This window comes from Vicia villosa, linkage group LG2, assembly GCF_029867415.1.
Source record: "Vicia villosa cultivar HV-30 ecotype Madison, WI linkage group LG2, Vvil1.0, whole genome shotgun sequence".
Lineage (NCBI taxonomy): Eukaryota > Viridiplantae > Streptophyta > Magnoliopsida > Fabales > Fabaceae > Vicia > Vicia villosa.
The window spans coordinates 146,822,933-146,842,014 of NC_081181.1; the positions used below are offsets into that span (position 1 = coordinate 146,822,933).

The following is a 19,082-nucleotide window of genomic DNA, read 5'->3' on the forward strand; positions in this document are numbered from 1 at the left end:
ATCATGTTATGATTCTCTCCATTAATACTCCCTCCGTTTTTTATTATAAGTCGTTTTAGATTTTTCACACAGATTAAGAAAAATAATAATTGTTGTATGAAAATGAGAAATTATGAAAGTTTTTACAAAATTATCCTTCATTAATTACATGTGGAAGATAAATTTATATAATTGAAAGGAGAGAGAATAATAAATATTTAAGGATATAATAGGAAAAATATCATTAATTATTCATTGGAATTGTAAAGCGACTTATATTAAAATACAATTTTTTTTTCCAAAACGACTTATAATAAAAAACGGAGGGAGTATAGTTTTGTGCGTAAAAAACACGAACTCCCTCTGATCATTATTATAACCAAATATTCTCTTTTTAAGTTCATTGAATAATTAATGTATCTAGTCTTTTATGTATACCAGATACATTCATTACTCTATGAACCTAAAAAAAGAATATTTGTTTATAATCCAGGCCGGAGAGAGTATATCTAAAACATGTGAGATATAATTAATATTTATTTGACTTTATACACATCAAATTATAAAACTATAGTAATGGAGTTCTCAATTTTTTTTAGAAAATTTAGTATCTTTAATAAATAGATTGGATATCAAAATAATCATTATTTTAATATGAATATTAGTTACTCATAATAGAGAGTGTGCTTCTTCAAGAAAATATCATTTTTCTATTTTTGCGCTTGTACTTATTCTTTTATATGATTCATTCTTTCGATTGTAGAATTTCGGCATATTTGGGCTGAATGAGGAGCAAACATGTATTTTGAAGAGAATCAGCTAGAGTGTGATCATTTTTATACTACGAAAATAATAGGCATATCAACTTGATTGTTACAGGTCATCAATCTAAAATGAAAAAAATTGGGGAGTATGTATGAATCAGTGATCCTAATATGAATGGAGGAAGTGCGCATAATAGGTAGGAATGGTAGGGTTAACGTCTCTGATGCAAAAAGTGCTTTTCATCTCCTAATTTGGAATTCCAATCTTCTATATTTCCCACCCAACCTTTATTGCGAGCCAAAAACTTTGATGGATTCTCACTTTTGTGGCATTATGTCGTAAAAAATTGATTCTTCAAATTACCAACTTTTACACAAATTTTCAAGTGGATGAGATATGTCGAGTGATCTCAGTTGGAGATGGGATTGCACATGTTTATGGATTGAACAAGATTCAAGTCAGGGAATTGGTTGATCTGCCACCATGTGAATGGAATAATGTTGAATCTTGAGAATGAGAATGTTAGAATTGTTGTCTTTGGTAGAGATACCTCTATCAAAAGAAGGAGATCTTGTCAAACATATTGGATCTATTATGGATGTTCCAACAACTTTAATTTTCGGGCCCATATTTTGGGTGTGCCATGGGGGAATATTTCTACGATAATGGAATGCATGTATTAAAAAATCTATGATTATCTTAGTGAAAAGGTCGTGGTATATCAACAAATGTCATTATTGTTATGCTGACCACTAGGTCGTTAGTTTTCCCCAGAAATGTTTTCTATTTACATTATCATCTCTCATAAAAAGTTAGAAAATGGCCGAACCAAACAGGCGCAAGTAGTGTAACACCCCATTTCTACCCGGCAATTATAATGCAGAAAATATCAGAGTTTTTAAAAATTTCTCGACAAACAAATGAGGCGTCACATATTCATTTAACAATAAATCACATCATTGCATTTAGCGGATACATAGCACTTTCTTTAATCAATCAAACAAATACTCAACATATAATACTTTTCAAAATAGGACAACTTCTTTCATTAGAACAAGGCAGAATCATAGTTCTCAATCTTTAAATCAATAACATCTTATTCATCTCAGATAAAATAATAAACAACAACAATCATAAACATCATAAATCATCCCCCCGAGTGCTATGTATCAGAGCGACAACCGACTCAATTAACAGCAACTAAATCTTCATACTCTAACACCTACACGTTACCAATATAAAGGCAACGACGAACAAGAGAAAAGGGTGAGATATCAAATCATATAAGTGAGCGCATGATAAATTGTATATTAGGAGTCAGACATATAAAACCATTGCATCGCAGGTATCAACAGTTACCATACACATCATACTTTCACAATTCATAGATCTCGCATACTTGTCATCGCACAACAAGTCACAATACTTCATATTCACGTCATTCATATATCTCATTCATTTACTTCGCAAGCCAAATCATAACACTTCACAAGATCACAAAACATCACGTATAGGTCACCCATGTATTCACAAACATCGCATATAAGTCATACATATATTCACAAACATCACATATATGTCAAACATATATTCACAAACATCGCATATAAGTCATACATATATTCACAAACATCGCATATAAGTCATACATATATTCACAAACATCGCATCATAAATGTCGCAAATCAAATCACCAAACATCGCAGCATATATATCACAAAAGACATCATGAGACACGACTCGTGCATATGCATGTGGTACCAATCGGAGCTTCAGCCCCCGTCACCAATTGCCCAATTCAGAGGCACAAGGCATAAGCCTTCGTCACTAGTTTGCCAATCCAGGCCGTCACAGAGTATGCATATGAAATGTGACTTGACAAACAAGACAACACAGCATACTCATCCCAATCACATATCGTCACAAGGCTTAAGCCTATATCACAATCAATTACCATTAAACGAGGTAATTCACGTCACCATAATATTTCATCTTCACTTAGTCACAAAATTATCATCATAAATATATACAACATCACATATTATCAATCATCACAAACATCGTCATATTTCGACTCATCGTCACAATTATACAACTTCTCATATAAACAATATCATCACAATTATCATCATGTTCGCCACGTCATCACAAATACACACTTCATCAGGACTATCACAATTATCGTCGTAATTGACTAAACTAACGCGCTAGGGTCCATGTCATAAGGCTAATCACATACAATGCACATTAATAAACATATTGGCAATCACTACATTATTCGAAACAAAGGCATTCAAACCGAAATCACAATTTTCGGTCAGTTCGTAAAATAATCTCAACATGCTAATTCATCAAGTAAACCGAATCAACTTCCAATTAACATTTAACTAAATTAGATATCATGTTAATTATCAAAACGACATCGTCATGCTTCGGTATATCACGACAAACATATAAGTTCACATGTTAATAAAATCATCACAACATCATCATGTTTCGGTATATCACAACCATTCGACTCATTAAGTCAATTCAAATTAGTCTCATAATCCTCTATAAATTAGTCTTCTAATTAACTCACTAATCCACTATCAACTAACCAAAATTATTCACCTAATATTCTCTAATTAATCGAATACATCTTGCGTCACTACCGGTTATCTAATTTCCAGTTAACTCCTTAATATTCACGACTTTACAGATTTCAGGTTATACTCCCAAGTCACTAAAAACACCGTTCAACCGGTTAATTCGGATACAATTCTATTCTTTACCGGTTATTCGATTCGTTCGGTTAAATTCTCAAGATATAGTAATTTACCGATAAATCGAATAGTTAATCTAAGTTCAAGTTTATTCCAATTAAATAGGCTTATAGGACATTAATCCAATCATTAATTAATCGACCGATTTATATCACAATTTTCGACAAAATAACACCACCACGTTAATGTACTAATTAAACTTATCTACCACGCCAATTTTTATCAAATTTCGGACAACTAAATATACCGCTTAATTGAGCTATTTCAATCAAACATGACTATTTTACATTTCACTAGTTCTATAACTGCTACTGTTTTCAATTTATTTACTACTAACACCTACATAATATTCCTCTACTAATTTAAGTAAATTTATTCATTTCTATTTTTTTTAGTTAGTCCTTCCAACTTGCTAAATAATGTTAGTTGCATATTACTTGGCTATTTTATCAGTAAGTATGCTAACATATATAATTTAACATTTCTACTGATTACATACTACTTAAATATTATTCTTTCATTCAACTAACATCATGGAACCTAAGAATATATATATATATATATATATATATATATATATATATATATATATATATATATATATATATATATATATATATATATATATATATATATATATATATATATATATATATATATTCAAATGTATTTAGAAACAACACAAAATGATAAACAATATGCCAGTTGCTTATTTCAGATTCTCTTCGGTAACACTTCCAAGTTTAAGTCGCAGAACAGGTTTTACAGATACACAATAAAGATACCAACACTAACATAGCTCAATTTCCAGCAACAATTTAACACTAGTAATCAATAATTCTATACATCTAATCCCCACATACAATATTTCATAAGCCCCATTATATGAAGAGAACTTCACCCTTACCTTATTCAATGTGAAGCTTTCAATTGCATTTCCGATTGGGCACCATGAATGGAAATCTTCAAGCTCATTCCTCTTCTCCAAGACTTGCCTCTTTCTCTTCAATCTTTGTTTTCTCCCAAAATGATAACACTACACTTCATATCTCTAAAACCCTAATTTTGTTATTTCAATTTGGCTTAGTTAACACTTCCTCTTCACAACCAATTTTAGGCCCAATAAGTCTAATAACTCCAATTAAATCAAAATATCACTTTTGTTAATATTCCAACAATATAATAAATTTTGAATTATAAATAATATTATTCTTAATATTATTCTTCGACCATCCGATTAAAATCCGACTTTTAACTTAATAAATTCAAATACGCTTCTTAAAATAACACCGACAATTCAAATTCGACCATATCCAGTCTTTAAATCCTTCGATAATTTAATTAACCAATTTAATTAAATTCGGGGCGTTACAAGTAGCATGGCTGCCTTACGCTTCATTGAAACATAAGCTGAAGATGTATCGACTTATGTTCCTACCAATGTTATATCTATTACGAATGGACAAATTTGTTTAAGAACAGAGCTATTTTATCGCAAAAGTAAACCTACTATTAATGCCAGCTTATCTATCTGTCGCGTCGGGTCTACTGCTTAATTGAAAGCTATAAAAAAGTCTGCAGTGGTTTAAAACTAAATTTGGCACAATATTACGAATTGGCCGCCTTTATTCAATTTAGCTCAAACCCTGATGATGCAACTCAAGTATAACTCGGTAGAGGTGCAAGGCTTACAAAAGTATTGAAACAACCACAATGTGCACCACTTCTAATTGAAAAACAAATTCTAGTAATTTATGCAATTATTAATGGATTTTAGCATTTAATGCCATTAGACATAATAGCTCGGTATGAAAGAGACACTTTAAGCACTATAAAACAATAATTACTACAATCACTAAAAGGTGGACTAATTGTGATGTCGGAAGGCTGGTTGAGCGTATCGAAGAAGAAATCGTGCGTTAGGAAGCATTTTAATATTTAAGCAATTTTAGTATCTAAGCAATTTTTTGTTTTAATATTTAAGAAATTTTCTGTTTTATTTCTATTTTAGATTAAAAGCCCATTAGGGTTTATTTATTTTATATATTTAAAGATCTTTGGTATAGCCATAAGGATTATCTTTCATTATAATGAAATCAAAGTTATTTTCTCTTTTTGGTTAATTCCAGAGCTTATCTGATTGCTTTTGCGCTTGCAATCCCGTGTTTTTATTCTTGGTGTGGACTTGTTTCTAAGATGAACTCGTTTGCCGACAGGAGCATTTCTCGAGGGGGTATAAGTCTTTCCTTGACCTCCCCTTCGGTCTGAAACCACATTTCGTGTCCTATATAAGACATCTCTTTTGCTAAAAGCAAAACTCGATCCTTTGTCGGATCGTTTGCCCCTACTTGACGGATGGGGTTTGATGTTTTTGAGGCCCTCAGTGGCCTTTTTGTCGAAAATTGTGTTGCATCTTGGGCACATCATTACTTCATAATGCTTCAACTTACATCTTTTGAGAAAATTTATTAGTTCTTCCTTAGCTTGTGGGTATACCACCATGATGTTTTAAGAGTATTATACTCATATACTACTTCCATGGTCATGTTTGGGCCTTCAGTAGCCTCCACAACAAAACATTCGACTAGTTCAGTATAATGGAGCCCCTCGATCTGCAGGGGGTTAACATCCACTTGCATTGGGGCATTGGCTTTGTTGCCAAACTTTAGTTTGCCTTCCTTCAGTGCTCCATGTACCTAGATCCCTGAAAAGAATACATAGGGAAGTCTTATGACCAAGAAAATTGTGGAATTTACAAAACCCTTTTTTCTTTCGTTGCTCTAAAGGTAGAATTTTTAAGCCCTTTGGGACTATAATTTGGCTATCTGCAACTAAAAGATCAAATATTTTGTCGCACTTAGTTACATCAAATGTATAAGGTTTTGTGATAAATTTATCATTTATGGGTTCGGAGGAATTCTTACCATCATACGGTTTTAAAATTTTACAAACATGGGGAGGTCCTGGCTTTAGTTCTTCCATGTTGACATCAATTTCATCGACCTCTTCATACCCTATGTCATACTCATGTTCATTTTTGTTTGCTTCTACATAAGCAACTTTCTCTTTTTTATGAAACTTATTTGATCTGGCCTTTTCAACTTTTAAGTGTTGACATGTCAAACTCTATCTGCTAACTTAGTCATTTCTCTTAGATGCTAGGTTTCTAGTTTCTTCCTAATTGAATAGTCTAGGCCTCAAACAGCCATTTCGACTAGTTCATGCCCAATAACTTGGGAAAACATCTTGCCTTCAATAGCCTGAACCTATTAGATAATCATATATTAATTCAGGCACTTTGCATCGTGCGTTAGCCAATTCCTTGAGGCTAATCTTGGACTGCCCCATGTAGAACTGTTCATGGAACATTCTCTCTAACTAACTCTAGTTATGTATGGAATATGTAGGGAACATAGTGAACCATGTAAAGGTGTTCTTATTCAAAGAGTTTGGAAAATATCTCATTTTCAAGTTCTCATTATTCGTCATATTTCATGCCTTAATTTGGCATCAGGAAATAGGTTCGATTGCCGATTCGCTCGCATTTCCTACAAACTTGGTGAACTTGGGAACTTTCCATCCCCTAAGGACTTTGGTTTGCAGTACATACTCTGATAATGGAGAAACAAAGTTTGACCTATGTAAGTCTATATTGAGGTCTTTCTAGGCCAAGATATTTTCGACCAAAAGGGCCAAATTATTTTTCCCTCTTAAGTTGTTCTGTTGAACATTTCTAACTACTTCCTTGACGTTTTAGTTTCTATTCACCATCACAACCCTCGGTTTATTTTGACCTATATATTCTTCTTCCTCTCTATGTGTGGGAGGTTCTAAAGGTCGACATCCTAACAGTTGTTGCCCTTGGTTAACAAGGGTTACTCTATTGTCTGGTGTTTCTACTGGCCTAGTTTTTGAGATCTAAGTAATTAGTCGCGCCTAGGCTTGAGGAGCACTGAAGAAATCGGTTATTCGACCCATTTGGTTGAATAATAATTCTTAACATCGGTTGGTGTTTTGAATCAAAGGATCAAATATTGTACCAATCTGTTGGTTAAACATATTAACCATCTTGTGGTTACTCTCATCCATTTGCTGCCTCATAGATATGAGAGATGTCATATTTAGCATCGGCGTTCCCTGAGGGATATAATCTAAACCTCCTGGTGGTGGCGATGTTCGACTAGGCTTATTTATGGTCGAAGCTAAGGAATGGTGTGGATTATAGGGTGATGTAATAGCCATTGCGGTTTCAGCATATGTCGATGCACCTGTTTGTAGGACTGTCATCATCGTTGGTGGCATACCATAAGGATATTCTCTATCACCTATAGGAAAAGAGAAATTTAGAAGATAAGGTAACCTAGGGTCCCTTAAAGTTAGTCTTATGACTGTGGGATTAATAAGAAGACTCACTGATTATGGTGAAGCAACTGCTTCATCAGATAGTATCGACAATATTGTAGAAGCCGTTGTTCCAACAAGGGTCAAAACAACTGCATCTCCAGTCGATCCGACCGGTTGTTCTACTGCATTCTAAGAATTTTTTTGTGGGTTAGAAATAGGAAGGTTATTCAAAGGTGGACGCGTCATTTCAGGAAGGGCTTTACCAGTTCTCAAACGCATACATACATAACCATTGGGAACATCTTATGCACGAATAACAATTAGTAATAAAAGAATACAATACTTGGTAAAATTGGAAATTTTGCACAAAAGAATCCCATCGGGTGTGCCAATTTTGTTTATTGATGATTTTAGTAAACAATCACTTAGTTTTAAATAGTTACTTGCAAGACCAAACTAGAAAATCCTAAGACATTTTGTGTTTAATTTCCAAGAGAAAAAATGTTGAAATATTGTTATAAGTTGACATCGATTAATAAAGTAAAAAGAAATGAGTTTGAAAATGAAAGGAAATTAAGGGATTTGACCGTGTCGAAGTCTAATATAAAAGAATTATAATGGAAAGGGTAAAGGCTGGAAAAAAAGTAAGTAAGTAAATGAAAATGGTTTGCTTAAATGTATAAAAGTTTGTGTGTAGAGTCATACATAGTTCTCACAAACTTGATTCTTGCTTTGACGTGGGTACTTTGAGTTTTACAGAGATTTTACAATGATATTACCACCCGATTCCTAATGCTAGAACCACTAAATATACTAATACAAAAATAACTGCCTGCAATGGCTATGTTTTCAGCATTCGACATGTAACCTACTACGTGGTTTTCAACCTTTTGACTTGCTTCTACATGTCTTCGACGTCTAGATAAAATCAAAAAATAGTTATTTAATCTAATCCTCTTACCTTGTCTCAATCATCGTAGTTGACAACTCATCTCGTCAAGTTTATGAGAACAACATTCGCACAATTCTAGAAAATATATTAAGTCCAAAATCCTAGGGTTACTACGGCGAACTCGACACCAATGATCAAAGATTACTCATGTCAAACATATCATCATATGTTATCATTTTTCACCATTATTGTCTCAGCATCATATCCCTTCATCAAACTTATCACGTCGAAAATTTCATGCTAACAGCTGGAGATCGAATGAGTTTCACTTTTTTTCTCAGTAATCAATAGAGAGAAAAAGTGGCACACTTTTCACAACGTCCTTCTTTACCTCGCCGGCTAAACTGAGATAAAATTCTTTTTTCAATTGAAATTAAAGCACTTAAAATAGTGTTATTATAAGAGTTTCAAATTATAAGTATGAGAAAATAAAATGGTGGACATTGTGGCAAGTAAGTTTTGATTTTGTTAAAATAATTTGAGTTAGAATCTCGATTGAAATAATATTTAACATAATTTTACTTGCTTTTGAACCGAGTTCTAAATTATTAGAATTTGTTTTCCTTTGGAATAAAAGGATTAAAAAAACTATAAAAGTGAGTAAAAAGTTTTATCAGTTAGCACATTCACCTGCCAGGTTAACATCTTAAAAGTGCGTAACTTATAGCTATAGCCTTTGAAATGCTATAAGCACCATAGAAAAAAGATAGTGTTTGATTAATAATTAAGCGGAGAAAGCAATATTTGTCACACATTGCGTAGTAATTTCCAATATAATATCCAATCTTTTTCGCTTCTGACGAGTTAAACCACTTTACCACCACCAAATTTGGTCAACAAACATTAGTCTAGTTCTTCAAACTCAACTAAACTTGAACAAATCGTATCTCATAATTCATACTTACACAAAAAAATAACTCATTTTCTATGCAATTTCCATTTGACAAATCAGTTACCACACCACCAACGACCCAAAACATCAAACAAAATTAAACGCCCAAATATATATAGTTTAATTAAAAAACAGAAAAAATAATTAGTTTACCCACCTTCACACTTCAAAAGTCAGGATCTCCCTTCAAAAGGGTCAGAATCTTCTTATCTTTGTATCATCCTAATTATAACTTCTCTCCTTGTCTTCGATCATACCATAGACTATCTCCATACGCATGTATATATAATATGATTCTAATCTCATAATTATCATAAATTCATAATACTATAGTCTATATACTATATATCATTCATTTATTATAAGCTTCATTATTGATCTTCACCTGAAAAGAAACATAACTAACTAATCGTTATGTTTCCGTTTTTCAGTTACTTTAACTTTTTCTTCTTCTTTGCCGCTCTCTTTCTTTTGCCCCCATGCTTTACCGCTAGGATTATACCAGAATCCGTAACCGTAATAACAACTTCTGAAAAACACAACGCCACGTGGCACAATTTCTCAAGCTTTCTTCACGCGGAGCGCGGCAGCCACGTCAGCGGCATGGCGGAGCTGAAGAGGTATTTCCACCGTTTCGGTTACCTTACTCAGCCGAACACGACGTCGAATTTCACGGACAAGTTTGATTCGAACTTCGAGTCCGCCGTGTTACTCTATCAGAAACAGCTCGGTTTGCCGCGAACCGGAAAACTCGACTCTGAAACTATATCGACGATTGAGTCTCCGAGATGCGGTGTATCAGACACCGCAACGCATAGGATACACACCACGCGGCACTTTGCTTACTTTAACGGGAAACCGCGGTGGCTTCGTGGCTCTCCGATGACTCTTAGTTATGCTTTCTCACCGTATGATATGATCGACACGCTGAGTTTATCGGACATCCGAACGGTTTTCGAACGTTCTTTTAAGCGGTGGGCGTCGGTGATTCCGGTGAGTTTTCGTGAGACGGAGAAGTATCAATCGGCGGATATTAGAATCGGATTCTATTTCGGCGATCACGGTGACGGAGAACCGTTTGATGGTGTTTTGGGGGTTTTAGCGCATGCTTTCTCTCCTCAGAATGGAAGATTTCATTTGGATGCAGCAGAGAATTGGGCCGTTGATTTTGATCATGATGATTCAAGGATAGCCGTTGATTTGGAATCAGTTGTGACGCACGAGATAGGTCACGTGCTTGGGCTTGGGCATTCATCTATAAAAGAGGCGGTTATGTACCCAAATATAAGCCCGAGGAAGAAAAAAGTTGACTTGAAAATTGATGACGTGGAGGGAGTTCAATCTCTTTATGGTTCTAATCCAAACTTTAGTTTAAGTGCTTTGTTGCAGTCTGAGAATTCTTATAATCTTGCGGTTCGGTTAGAAACCGGTTTCTCTAAATGGATATTCTCTTTAGCTCTTGCCTTGTTGGTATTATTTTTGGGTTCTTGAAGATTTAACTCGTACATGTATTTTCATTCTTTGATCTATGTGTGTATGTAAAAAGAAAGAATACAAAAGGATAGAAAGCAAAGTTGAATCACATGGGCTAAACCCTAATGATTCGTAGTTTGTGATATTTTAACATGTTTCTCATTTTACTTTAAAATAGATATTTTTTTAGTCAGTCAATTTTTCAAATAGAAAGATGTAACTTTTGAGTAGGGAAAGGTGAATGAACTTTAACTGGATTTGAGAGTTGTGACAAGTGACAACACTCATAGAAAAAAAGGGTAACAATTACAAAATAATGTTTTTTGAAAAGGAATATCAATGAAAAGATTCCAATTGTTGTTGCTAGTTGGTGTAAAAAGGATAGAATAACATTCCTATTTCCTAAAGTATATGCCTAACACAGTGGGAGGAAGCATATAAGGTATTTCTTTGTACTGAAGAAAATCATGTACGGACCTATATCAATATCATACGTATGACATTTTTCTCCCATGTTGGATAGGGACAAATGAAACTGATTTTTTCTCTGTCCAAAGTGTGGTCCAAAGCTTAAAGCTGCTTTATACATGTATGATGGATAGTTTCATAGTTCGGTATCAGTCCTTGTGATAGTTTATCAATAGAATACGGAATGAGATAGTTAGAGAGCCACTTCCTCACTCAAGTTTGTTTAAGAGGCAAATAAGTGAACAAATGACTCAATATTTAAGATTAGTCACACTCTCCTTTCATGTGGTTTCATATGGGACAAAGCTATCTATTTCTATCCAACTAAAACCCGCTTCTTTCCTAACCTTTTTCTTACTCATGAGGCTTCTAATTACATTAACATCTTCCCATCTTCTAAAAGATGCATACATATTCGACAACATCACATACACATAATCTTCATCCCTCTCCAATTCAATCACCTTAGCAGCCGCAACTTCTGCCACTTGTAAATCTTCTTGAGTTCCACAAGCACCTAGCAAAGACCTCCAAACTACTCCACATGACTCAAATCCAAGTTCGTGTATCATTCTTTGTGCTCTCCACAACTCGCCTTTTTGCCCCATGAGCCGTATCATTGAACAACAATGCTCAACAGACGGTGCAATCCCATATTCATTTATCATAGCATCAAAGTAACTAATAGCAGACTCAAATGGTATTTGGCTATGGGAACATGCTGATATAAGGTTAAGAAATGTGATACCGTCAGGTTTTGTATCTCTTTCCATTTTCAGCGACTCGAAGAGACTGATAACTTGTGCAAAATCGCCGTTGCGAGCATACCCGGATATCATTGCATTCCAGCTTACAAGATTCCTATCAGAAAGCACATTGAATATTGATTCGGCATCGTTCACCCGCCCACATTTTGAGTACATGTCGATCAGGGCAGTCCCTACAACTACCGATGAATCTAAACCGTACTTTATTGTACAACAATGAATCAGCATCCCCCATGTTAAAGCTGACAGACCAGCAACTCCATTTAAAATTATTGAAAAAGTGAACTCATCCATTCGCAAGTTTCTCAACCTCATTTTACCAAACATAGCCAATGCTTCAGAAACTCGATTCCTATTCACAAATCCAGTAATTATAGAGTTCCAAGAAGATGAATTTGGACATGGCATAGTATTCAAAATCCAAACAGCATCTTCTATCCTTCCACCTTGAGCAATTCCATTTATCAGCCCATTATAAGAAATTGAATCAGGGTTAGGCATAAGCTGCAAAAACTTGAAACCAAGTTCAAAGTTACCATTGTTTGCACATGCTGCTATAACTGAATTCCAAGAAATAACATCCTTGTCAATAATATCATAAAATACCCTCACAGCATGTTCAACGGAGCCGCATTTCCCATACAAATCAATCAAGCAATTTGCCACAACAGTATCATTACTCATTCCCAATTTCACTGTCTTAGAATGAATTGAACTTCCCAGTTTCAGCAAGCTAAGTTGGGCACACGCAGCCATTGCAGACGTGAAAGAGAACGCGTCAGCACAAATCTGTGACCTCTCCAGATTTCCGAAAAGAGACAATGCTTTTTTAAACAGACCACCATGAACATATCCAGAAATCAAAGTGTTCCAAGAAACGACATTTGGTTCAGGAATTTCATCAAACAGATTATGAGCATCATTGAGAGAATGCACTGTAACATAAAATTTGATGAGAGAAGTAGAAACATAAATATTGGAATAATGATACCCAGAACGAATAGCATAACTATGAAGCTGTTGTCCGAATCTATGGCAGAAAAGATCAGTAGCAGTTCGAACGAGTTCAACAAGAGCAAAGGCATTTGGTTTCATTTCATCCCAACGCTTTCACCTCGGGCTTGGGCTTGGGCTCAGGCTTGGTTTTGGGCCCGTCAGAATCTCCCAATTGTATTATCTATTTTTAAGAAACAAAATCTAGAATTAGATAAAAAGTGCTTTCAATGTTATCCAATAAAAACCACAACTTATAAATAGAAAATTTGAATAACAAAAAAAAAATAGAGAGAAAGAGAAAGAGAGAGGGTTTGGTAACGACACCAACATCATGATGATTATCTGGGCTTGAACATGAAAATATATACATATAATCTGAAATTCAATTCACAAGAAAATGTTGCAAAAAAGAGATAGAAAGAAAATTCAAAATTGATATTATTAGTTGGATTTGATTGGAAGAAGAAAAAATGGGGGTGGTGGAAGATGTTACATTGATTGGAGGGTTGATAGTAGTTCAATTTATCTATGCAGGAAATGCTGAGCTGATGAGTTATTCAATGTCATTGGGAATTAGTCCTCTCACCATTGTGGTTTTCACTTCCATTGCTACATTTCTTATTCTTTTTCCTGCTGCATTTTTTTTTGAAAGGTTTTCTTCTTGATTATCATAATGTGATTTATTTTATTTTAATGAGATTGAAATTTTTTTAAGATTAATTTTATTATTATATGTGTGTTATTTATCATGTAGGAGTAAGTGGCCTAAGAATTTCAGTTTAAAGTTTATGATGCAGATATGGTTTCTTTCATTTGGAGGGTAAGGTATCTTAGTTATTTACATATTCTTTTAAGATAAAATCTTTCCTATTTTAATAACAAGTTTTGGGCTCGAATCTTGTCTAAAAAATGTAGTAGTGTTAAATTTTTGACGAAGAGTTTTGCCGTCTATTATGGTTTTTACTGTCTTAAGAGATTAGTTTCATCAGCTGCGCGCAGAGAACTACGGTTTACGCCGAACAAAAGAACTATTGATTCAAAATTTTGTTGCCTATTATTGTGCAGATTAGCTTTCCAGTTCTTTTTCTTGAAAGGAATCAATCTAACTTCTCCAGCAATGGGAACTGCTATGCCAAACCTTGCACCAGGTCTTATCTTCATTATCGCATGGACTTTTGGGTAATTTCATTTCAATAGATTTTCATCATTTTCGCTAATGCTTAAACAAACAACGAGTAATGAAATATTACAATTCAATTTACATTTAAGCCAAAATCAAGTAACATGCTTAATGCTCTCGAGAAAGATAGCATAGGCCTTATAATGATAATACTTTTGCTAATGTATTGGAAATTCTTCTATTTGACAGGTTAGAGAAAGTTAACTTAAGCAACAAGTATAGTAAACTAAAAATCCTAGGAACATTGTTATGTGTTTTGGGAGCTCTTACAATGAGCATAATGCAAAGCATTTCGGCTCCTGCAACGAAAAAAGAGGCTACACTTCTTCAATCATCATCTACACCAACAAATCTTCTCTTTGACATGAAAAAGATAATTGGGTGCATCTATCTAATAATTTCAGTTTTAATATTGTCAAGCAGTATTGTCCTACAGGTAACTATTGTAATAATCAAATAATATAGAGGACACAAAAATGTACTTGAGTTTCTTTAGCTCAGTAGAAAATATCGATTTTGTAGGCTTTTGCTCTTGGAGATTTTCCTGCACCAATGTCATTGAGCGCGATAACGTCGTTGTTTGGAGGATTCATGACTGCAGTCGTTCAAAAATTTCAAGGTGACAACCTTAAATCTGGTTTGCAACTTGTGAGTTTTGGAGATATCATAGGCTTCTCCGTTCTGGTAATTTCTACAATTTCCTTATTTCACACGAATGCATTTGGATCACGTTAATATTTTTGAGTCGGACAATTTAAATTGTCTCAAAAAGACCAATACAGTCAACGATTTTCAAATGCACAGGCCGGTGGAGTGAGTGGAATAAGCCTAAGCTTCAATGGATGGGCACTTAAGAAGAGAGGGCCAGTTTTTGTCTCCATGTTTAGCCCAATTGGAACAGTATGCTCAGTTATTTTCTCAGTCTTTACTGTCGGAGACACGGTTAATATTGGAAGGTAAGATACCTTATTATTAAGGTTCCTAGCTACTATGTAGAATCTGATATATTGATACAAGTGCATTGAATATTGCAGCATTGGTGGCATGTTTCTTATGTTCATTGGACTCTACATAGTTCTTTGGGCCAAAGGGAAAGAAGGATATGGAGATCATGGTGGAGATTCCGTAGAGAGTGAGTTTGATGCAAACAAGCCTCTCTTAAGTTAATGTGTTTTTCAAATGTAACCATCGTGATTATTATCATGTCATGAATAAACAAGTAACGAGTTTAAAAGGAATGAATGGCGTGCATTCTAGAAGCACTAACACAATTATAAATACTTATAGTACATGTTAAAAACCGAAAACACTTTCAATCTCAAGTGTCTATGATATAGAGAACTCGACAGTATAATTTAAAACGTAATGGTGTGTGCAATTGTCGCATATATATAAAAACCTATGTTTTCCATTTCTTTTTGCAGAAGCTTGAAACAATTGCTCCATTGGTGTATGTGACAGAGCAGTAGGAAGAGCACCTGATAAGAAGTAGATTTGAAGTCCCTTTCTTGCGTTTGAAGGAATGAAACTTTACGGAAATTTAGATATTTTTTTCTTTATAAATTTATTTTGGTGAGGTAGATAGAATAGTTTAATTAGAGGGAAGAAAAATTACCACTATAGGTAGGAGTAAAATATCTTGTAATGTTACTCATCAAGCTAATTTTTATTGTTACTCTGAGTATTGATCAATTTCTTCTTTTTCCTTTGTTTTTTCAGTTTTGTAATTTGTTTTGGTTGTTTATGAATTGATATTGGATGAACTGAAATAAGATCGAAGGTGATAAAATGCATTTCATTTCGGTTCATTACTTAACTTCAATTTTGTATATTTAATGTGAGAAAAATAACAATTTTGTTTTATTTTTTATTAATATATCCAAATAATAGAATAAAATTTTTATTTTGATTTGTTCAACTTTGTTCCATTTGACTCTATTCGTTTTAAAACTTCTAAACATAACACACATTATTAGGGTAATTGGAAGGTTATATTATGATTCAAAGAAGGCACAGGGAGGATGATAAATAGGTTTGGCGAGAGGATGATAAATGGGTTTGGCGAGTGTCACGGTGCGAAAAATATCCAAACGTATTGCATATTCAAAATACAACAAAGTTTTCATCGAATTTTATTTATTTTAAAACGAAAGAGAAAATATCGATAAAACTTACGAAAAAAGAAAAATGGTCGACGCAACTAGATCGGATTCGGGAGTCGGTTATACAAGTGGAAGATATTAGCACCACTCACATCTATTGTACTTAACGGGACCCGTTTAATTAGTTTTGCGAAAGAAAGGTAGCTTATGTTATTTGCGACCTTCTACTTATTATTAGAGAAAAGAGAAAAGAAAAGATTTTTAGGGTTTTTTTATAATTATGTCTAACAAGATTTTAAAATCCTGCTCCTACGTATCTACAGGTGCGATGGAGAAATCAAGGCTACGTAGCTCTGGATAGCATATTGTACATGTTTGGCAGGTGCCTACCTCCAGCTGCCTACTTGCAGCTCGGCATGTGCCTACCTCTAGCTTCCTACTTGCAGCTCGACAGATGCCTAACACTAGTTGCCTACTTGTAGCTCGGCAGGTGCCTACCTCCAACTCGGCCACGACGATTACGTGTATATCAAAGGTTGCTACCGTTATAGAGGTTATGGTTCTCTATTGATGGAGTCAGTTACAGACATTACAACATCCGTGAGTCGTTACAACGGTTACGAAGACAATTAATGGTCATTAGACCATGAACTTCACTATAAATAGGGCTCCCGACCGGGGGATAAGCAAGACACATTCTATATTGAGCTTACACCACTTGCACCGCTCAAATCCCTAAAGAAAATACTTACAAATTCCTGTGTGGCTTCGCCGGAATCTTCTTCCAGGAAGTAATCAAAAGTGTTTTGGAGGAACACAAATGTTTGTGTATTGGTCGACTTCAGCGAAAGATTCTTAAGTCGCATTCAAACGGAAAACATTTCTTCCCAAAACATGGATAATTGAACATTTACATCACTTCAAGAATGGATGACTTAATCTGGATCAGCACAGATTTATGTCATCATCACATTCGAGTGGAAAACGTTTGTTATTATCATGTGAAAGCGTTGTTTGCATCGTCGCGGAATGGACTGAGCATTTTTGTTTTATGAAAAGGTTTTGAATTGAAAGCCAAAAGGCAAAAAGGTTTCAATGGGTTGAAACTGATTTTATATGGAGTCAAGTAACTGTTTGAGTAAGGTGTGCACCAAGCACTCATTTACCCAAGGGTTTTACATGGATGTGCATCCAATTGTCCTTTGTCGTCCATGCTTGTGCCAGAAGCACACCAATCTACATCATGCCCCAGTTGAGCTCCTTCATTCAGTCATGTCGCCTTACTCATTTTACCAATGGGGTGTGCATATCTTAAGCCATTTCCCCCTGGTGCCTAGCCAACTAAAGTTCTTGATTATAAGAGTAGACTATTTCACGAAATGGGTAGAAGCTAAAGTCGTCCCAAAGATCATAGTAGAGAGGGTTCGTCGATTCTATTGGCATTGGATCATGTGCAGGTTTGGGTTATCAAAAGTTATCATCTCAGAAAATGGCACTAAATTTTCTAGCTCCACTTGGTCAATTTCTATGATGATATAGGAATCCAAACAAATTTAATCTCATTTTTCCACCTACACGCGAATGAGGAGGCCGAGTTAGCGAACAAAGTAATACTGGGCAGGATAAAGAAGAAACTAGACAAGGTCATGGGCTCTAGACGGAACAGCTCCACAAAATATCATGGTCGTATCACACCACCACATATTTAACCACTAGAGAGACTCCATATACAAGGGTATACGACGTTGATGTCATGCTACATATCAAAATCAACACACCTACTTGGAAGCATTCTCAATTTAGCAAGGACGAAAATATGGTAGGACTTAAGTCTGCAGATGACTTGATTGACGAGACTCAAGATGGTTCCCATATCAAGGATTTCGCCTCTAAGAAAAGGGTTTCCAGAAGGTACAACACAAAAGTGTTATCAAGAGAAATGCAACAGGCATACCTCGTACTCAGTCATGTTGTCATGTCATCCTAGCTAGGGAAACTATAGCCTAACTAGGAGAGCCTACAAGATTGAAGAGCTGAATGGAAAACTCATCTCAAGAACATAGAACTTAGTTAAGTTAAGATACTATTATAATGTTATTTGTTTTGAATAAGGCGAAAGGATCTTTGCTCGTCGATGTACAAATTTTCTTTTAAAAAAAATTATTACCGTATTCAAATAAAGTATACCCGTTCTTAAGTTCATATAAATGTTGGACTTTCATTGGAAGATCCTTGTCGCTTTTAGAGGCAATATAAATGTTGGACTTCCATTTGAAGATCCTTGCCATCATCAGAGGCAATGTAAATGTTGAACTTTCATTTGAAGATCCTTGTCGCCCTTAGAGGAAATGTAAACGTTGGGCTTCCATTGTAAGATCCTTAAGGCCCTCATAGGCAAT

The 19,082-nt window shown here is 34.7% G+C and overlaps 3 protein-coding genes and 1 pseudogene across 4 annotated transcripts; 3 read left to right on the forward strand and 1 right to left on the reverse strand.

Annotated features, from left to right (window-relative positions):
- Positions 1-1,375: 1,375 nt before the first annotated feature.
- LOC131650254 (ATP synthase subunit alpha, mitochondrial-like) lies at positions 1,376-5,451 on the forward strand (annotated as a pseudogene).
- A 4,660-nt stretch (positions 5,452-10,111) lies between these two features.
- LOC131652370 (metalloendoproteinase 1-MMP-like) lies at positions 10,112-12,930 on the forward strand. The gene has a single exon (XM_058922215.1). The coding sequence runs from the start codon at positions 10,112-10,114 to the stop codon at positions 11,186-11,188; it is 1,077 nt and encodes a 358-aa protein (XP_058778198.1). The 3' UTR covers positions 11,189-12,930.
- On the reverse strand, positions 11,877-13,524 carry LOC131652369 (putative pentatricopeptide repeat-containing protein At5g47460). Its single transcript, XM_058922214.1, has one exon. The coding sequence runs from the start codon at positions 13,498-13,500 to the stop codon at positions 11,920-11,922; it is 1,581 nt and encodes a 526-aa protein (XP_058778197.1). The 5' UTR covers positions 13,501-13,524; the 3' UTR covers positions 11,877-11,919.
- Positions 13,525-13,695: 171 nt separating this feature from the next.
- On the forward strand, positions 13,696-16,289 carry LOC131652371 (WAT1-related protein At5g47470-like). Of its 2 annotated transcripts, XM_058922217.1 has the most exons (8): positions 13,697-14,053; positions 14,156-14,221; positions 14,467-14,580; positions 14,771-15,017; positions 15,104-15,265; positions 15,386-15,537; positions 15,616-15,713; positions 16,006-16,289. In XM_058922217.1, the coding sequence occupies exons 1-8, from the start codon at positions 13,872-13,874 to the stop codon at positions 16,011-16,013; spliced, it is 1,029 nt and encodes a 342-aa protein (XP_058778200.1). In that variant the 5' UTR covers positions 13,697-13,871; the 3' UTR covers positions 16,014-16,289. The 2 variants fall into 2 exon arrangements, with proteins under 2 accessions (XP_058778199.1, XP_058778200.1); XM_058922216.1 differs by lacking the exon at positions 16,006-16,289 and having other exon boundaries at positions 13,696-14,053; positions 15,616-15,819.
- Positions 16,290-19,082: the final 2,793 nt, after the last annotated feature.

Bases quoted from the DNA above. Each gene is read 5' to 3' on its own strand.
- LOC131652370 (XM_058922215.1), top strand. From the start codon at position 10,112: ATGTTTCCGTTTTTCAGTTACTTTAACTTTTTCTTCTTCTTTGCCGCT.
- LOC131652369 (XM_058922214.1), bottom strand. From the start codon at position 13,500: ATGAAACCAAATGCCTTTGCTCTTGTTGAACTCGTTCGAACTGCTACT.
- LOC131652371 (XM_058922216.1), top strand. From the start codon at position 13,872: ATGGGGGTGGTGGAAGATGTTACATTGATTGGAGGGTTGATAGTAGTT. The intron at 14,054-14,155 runs GTTTTCTTCTTG...TTTATCATGTAG, and splicing joins GCTGCATTTTTTTTTGAAAG to GAGTAAGTGGCCTAAGAATT. The intron at 15,018-15,103 runs GTAACTATTGTA...TCGATTTTGTAG, and splicing joins CAAGCAGTATTGTCCTACAG to GCTTTTGCTCTTGGAGATTT.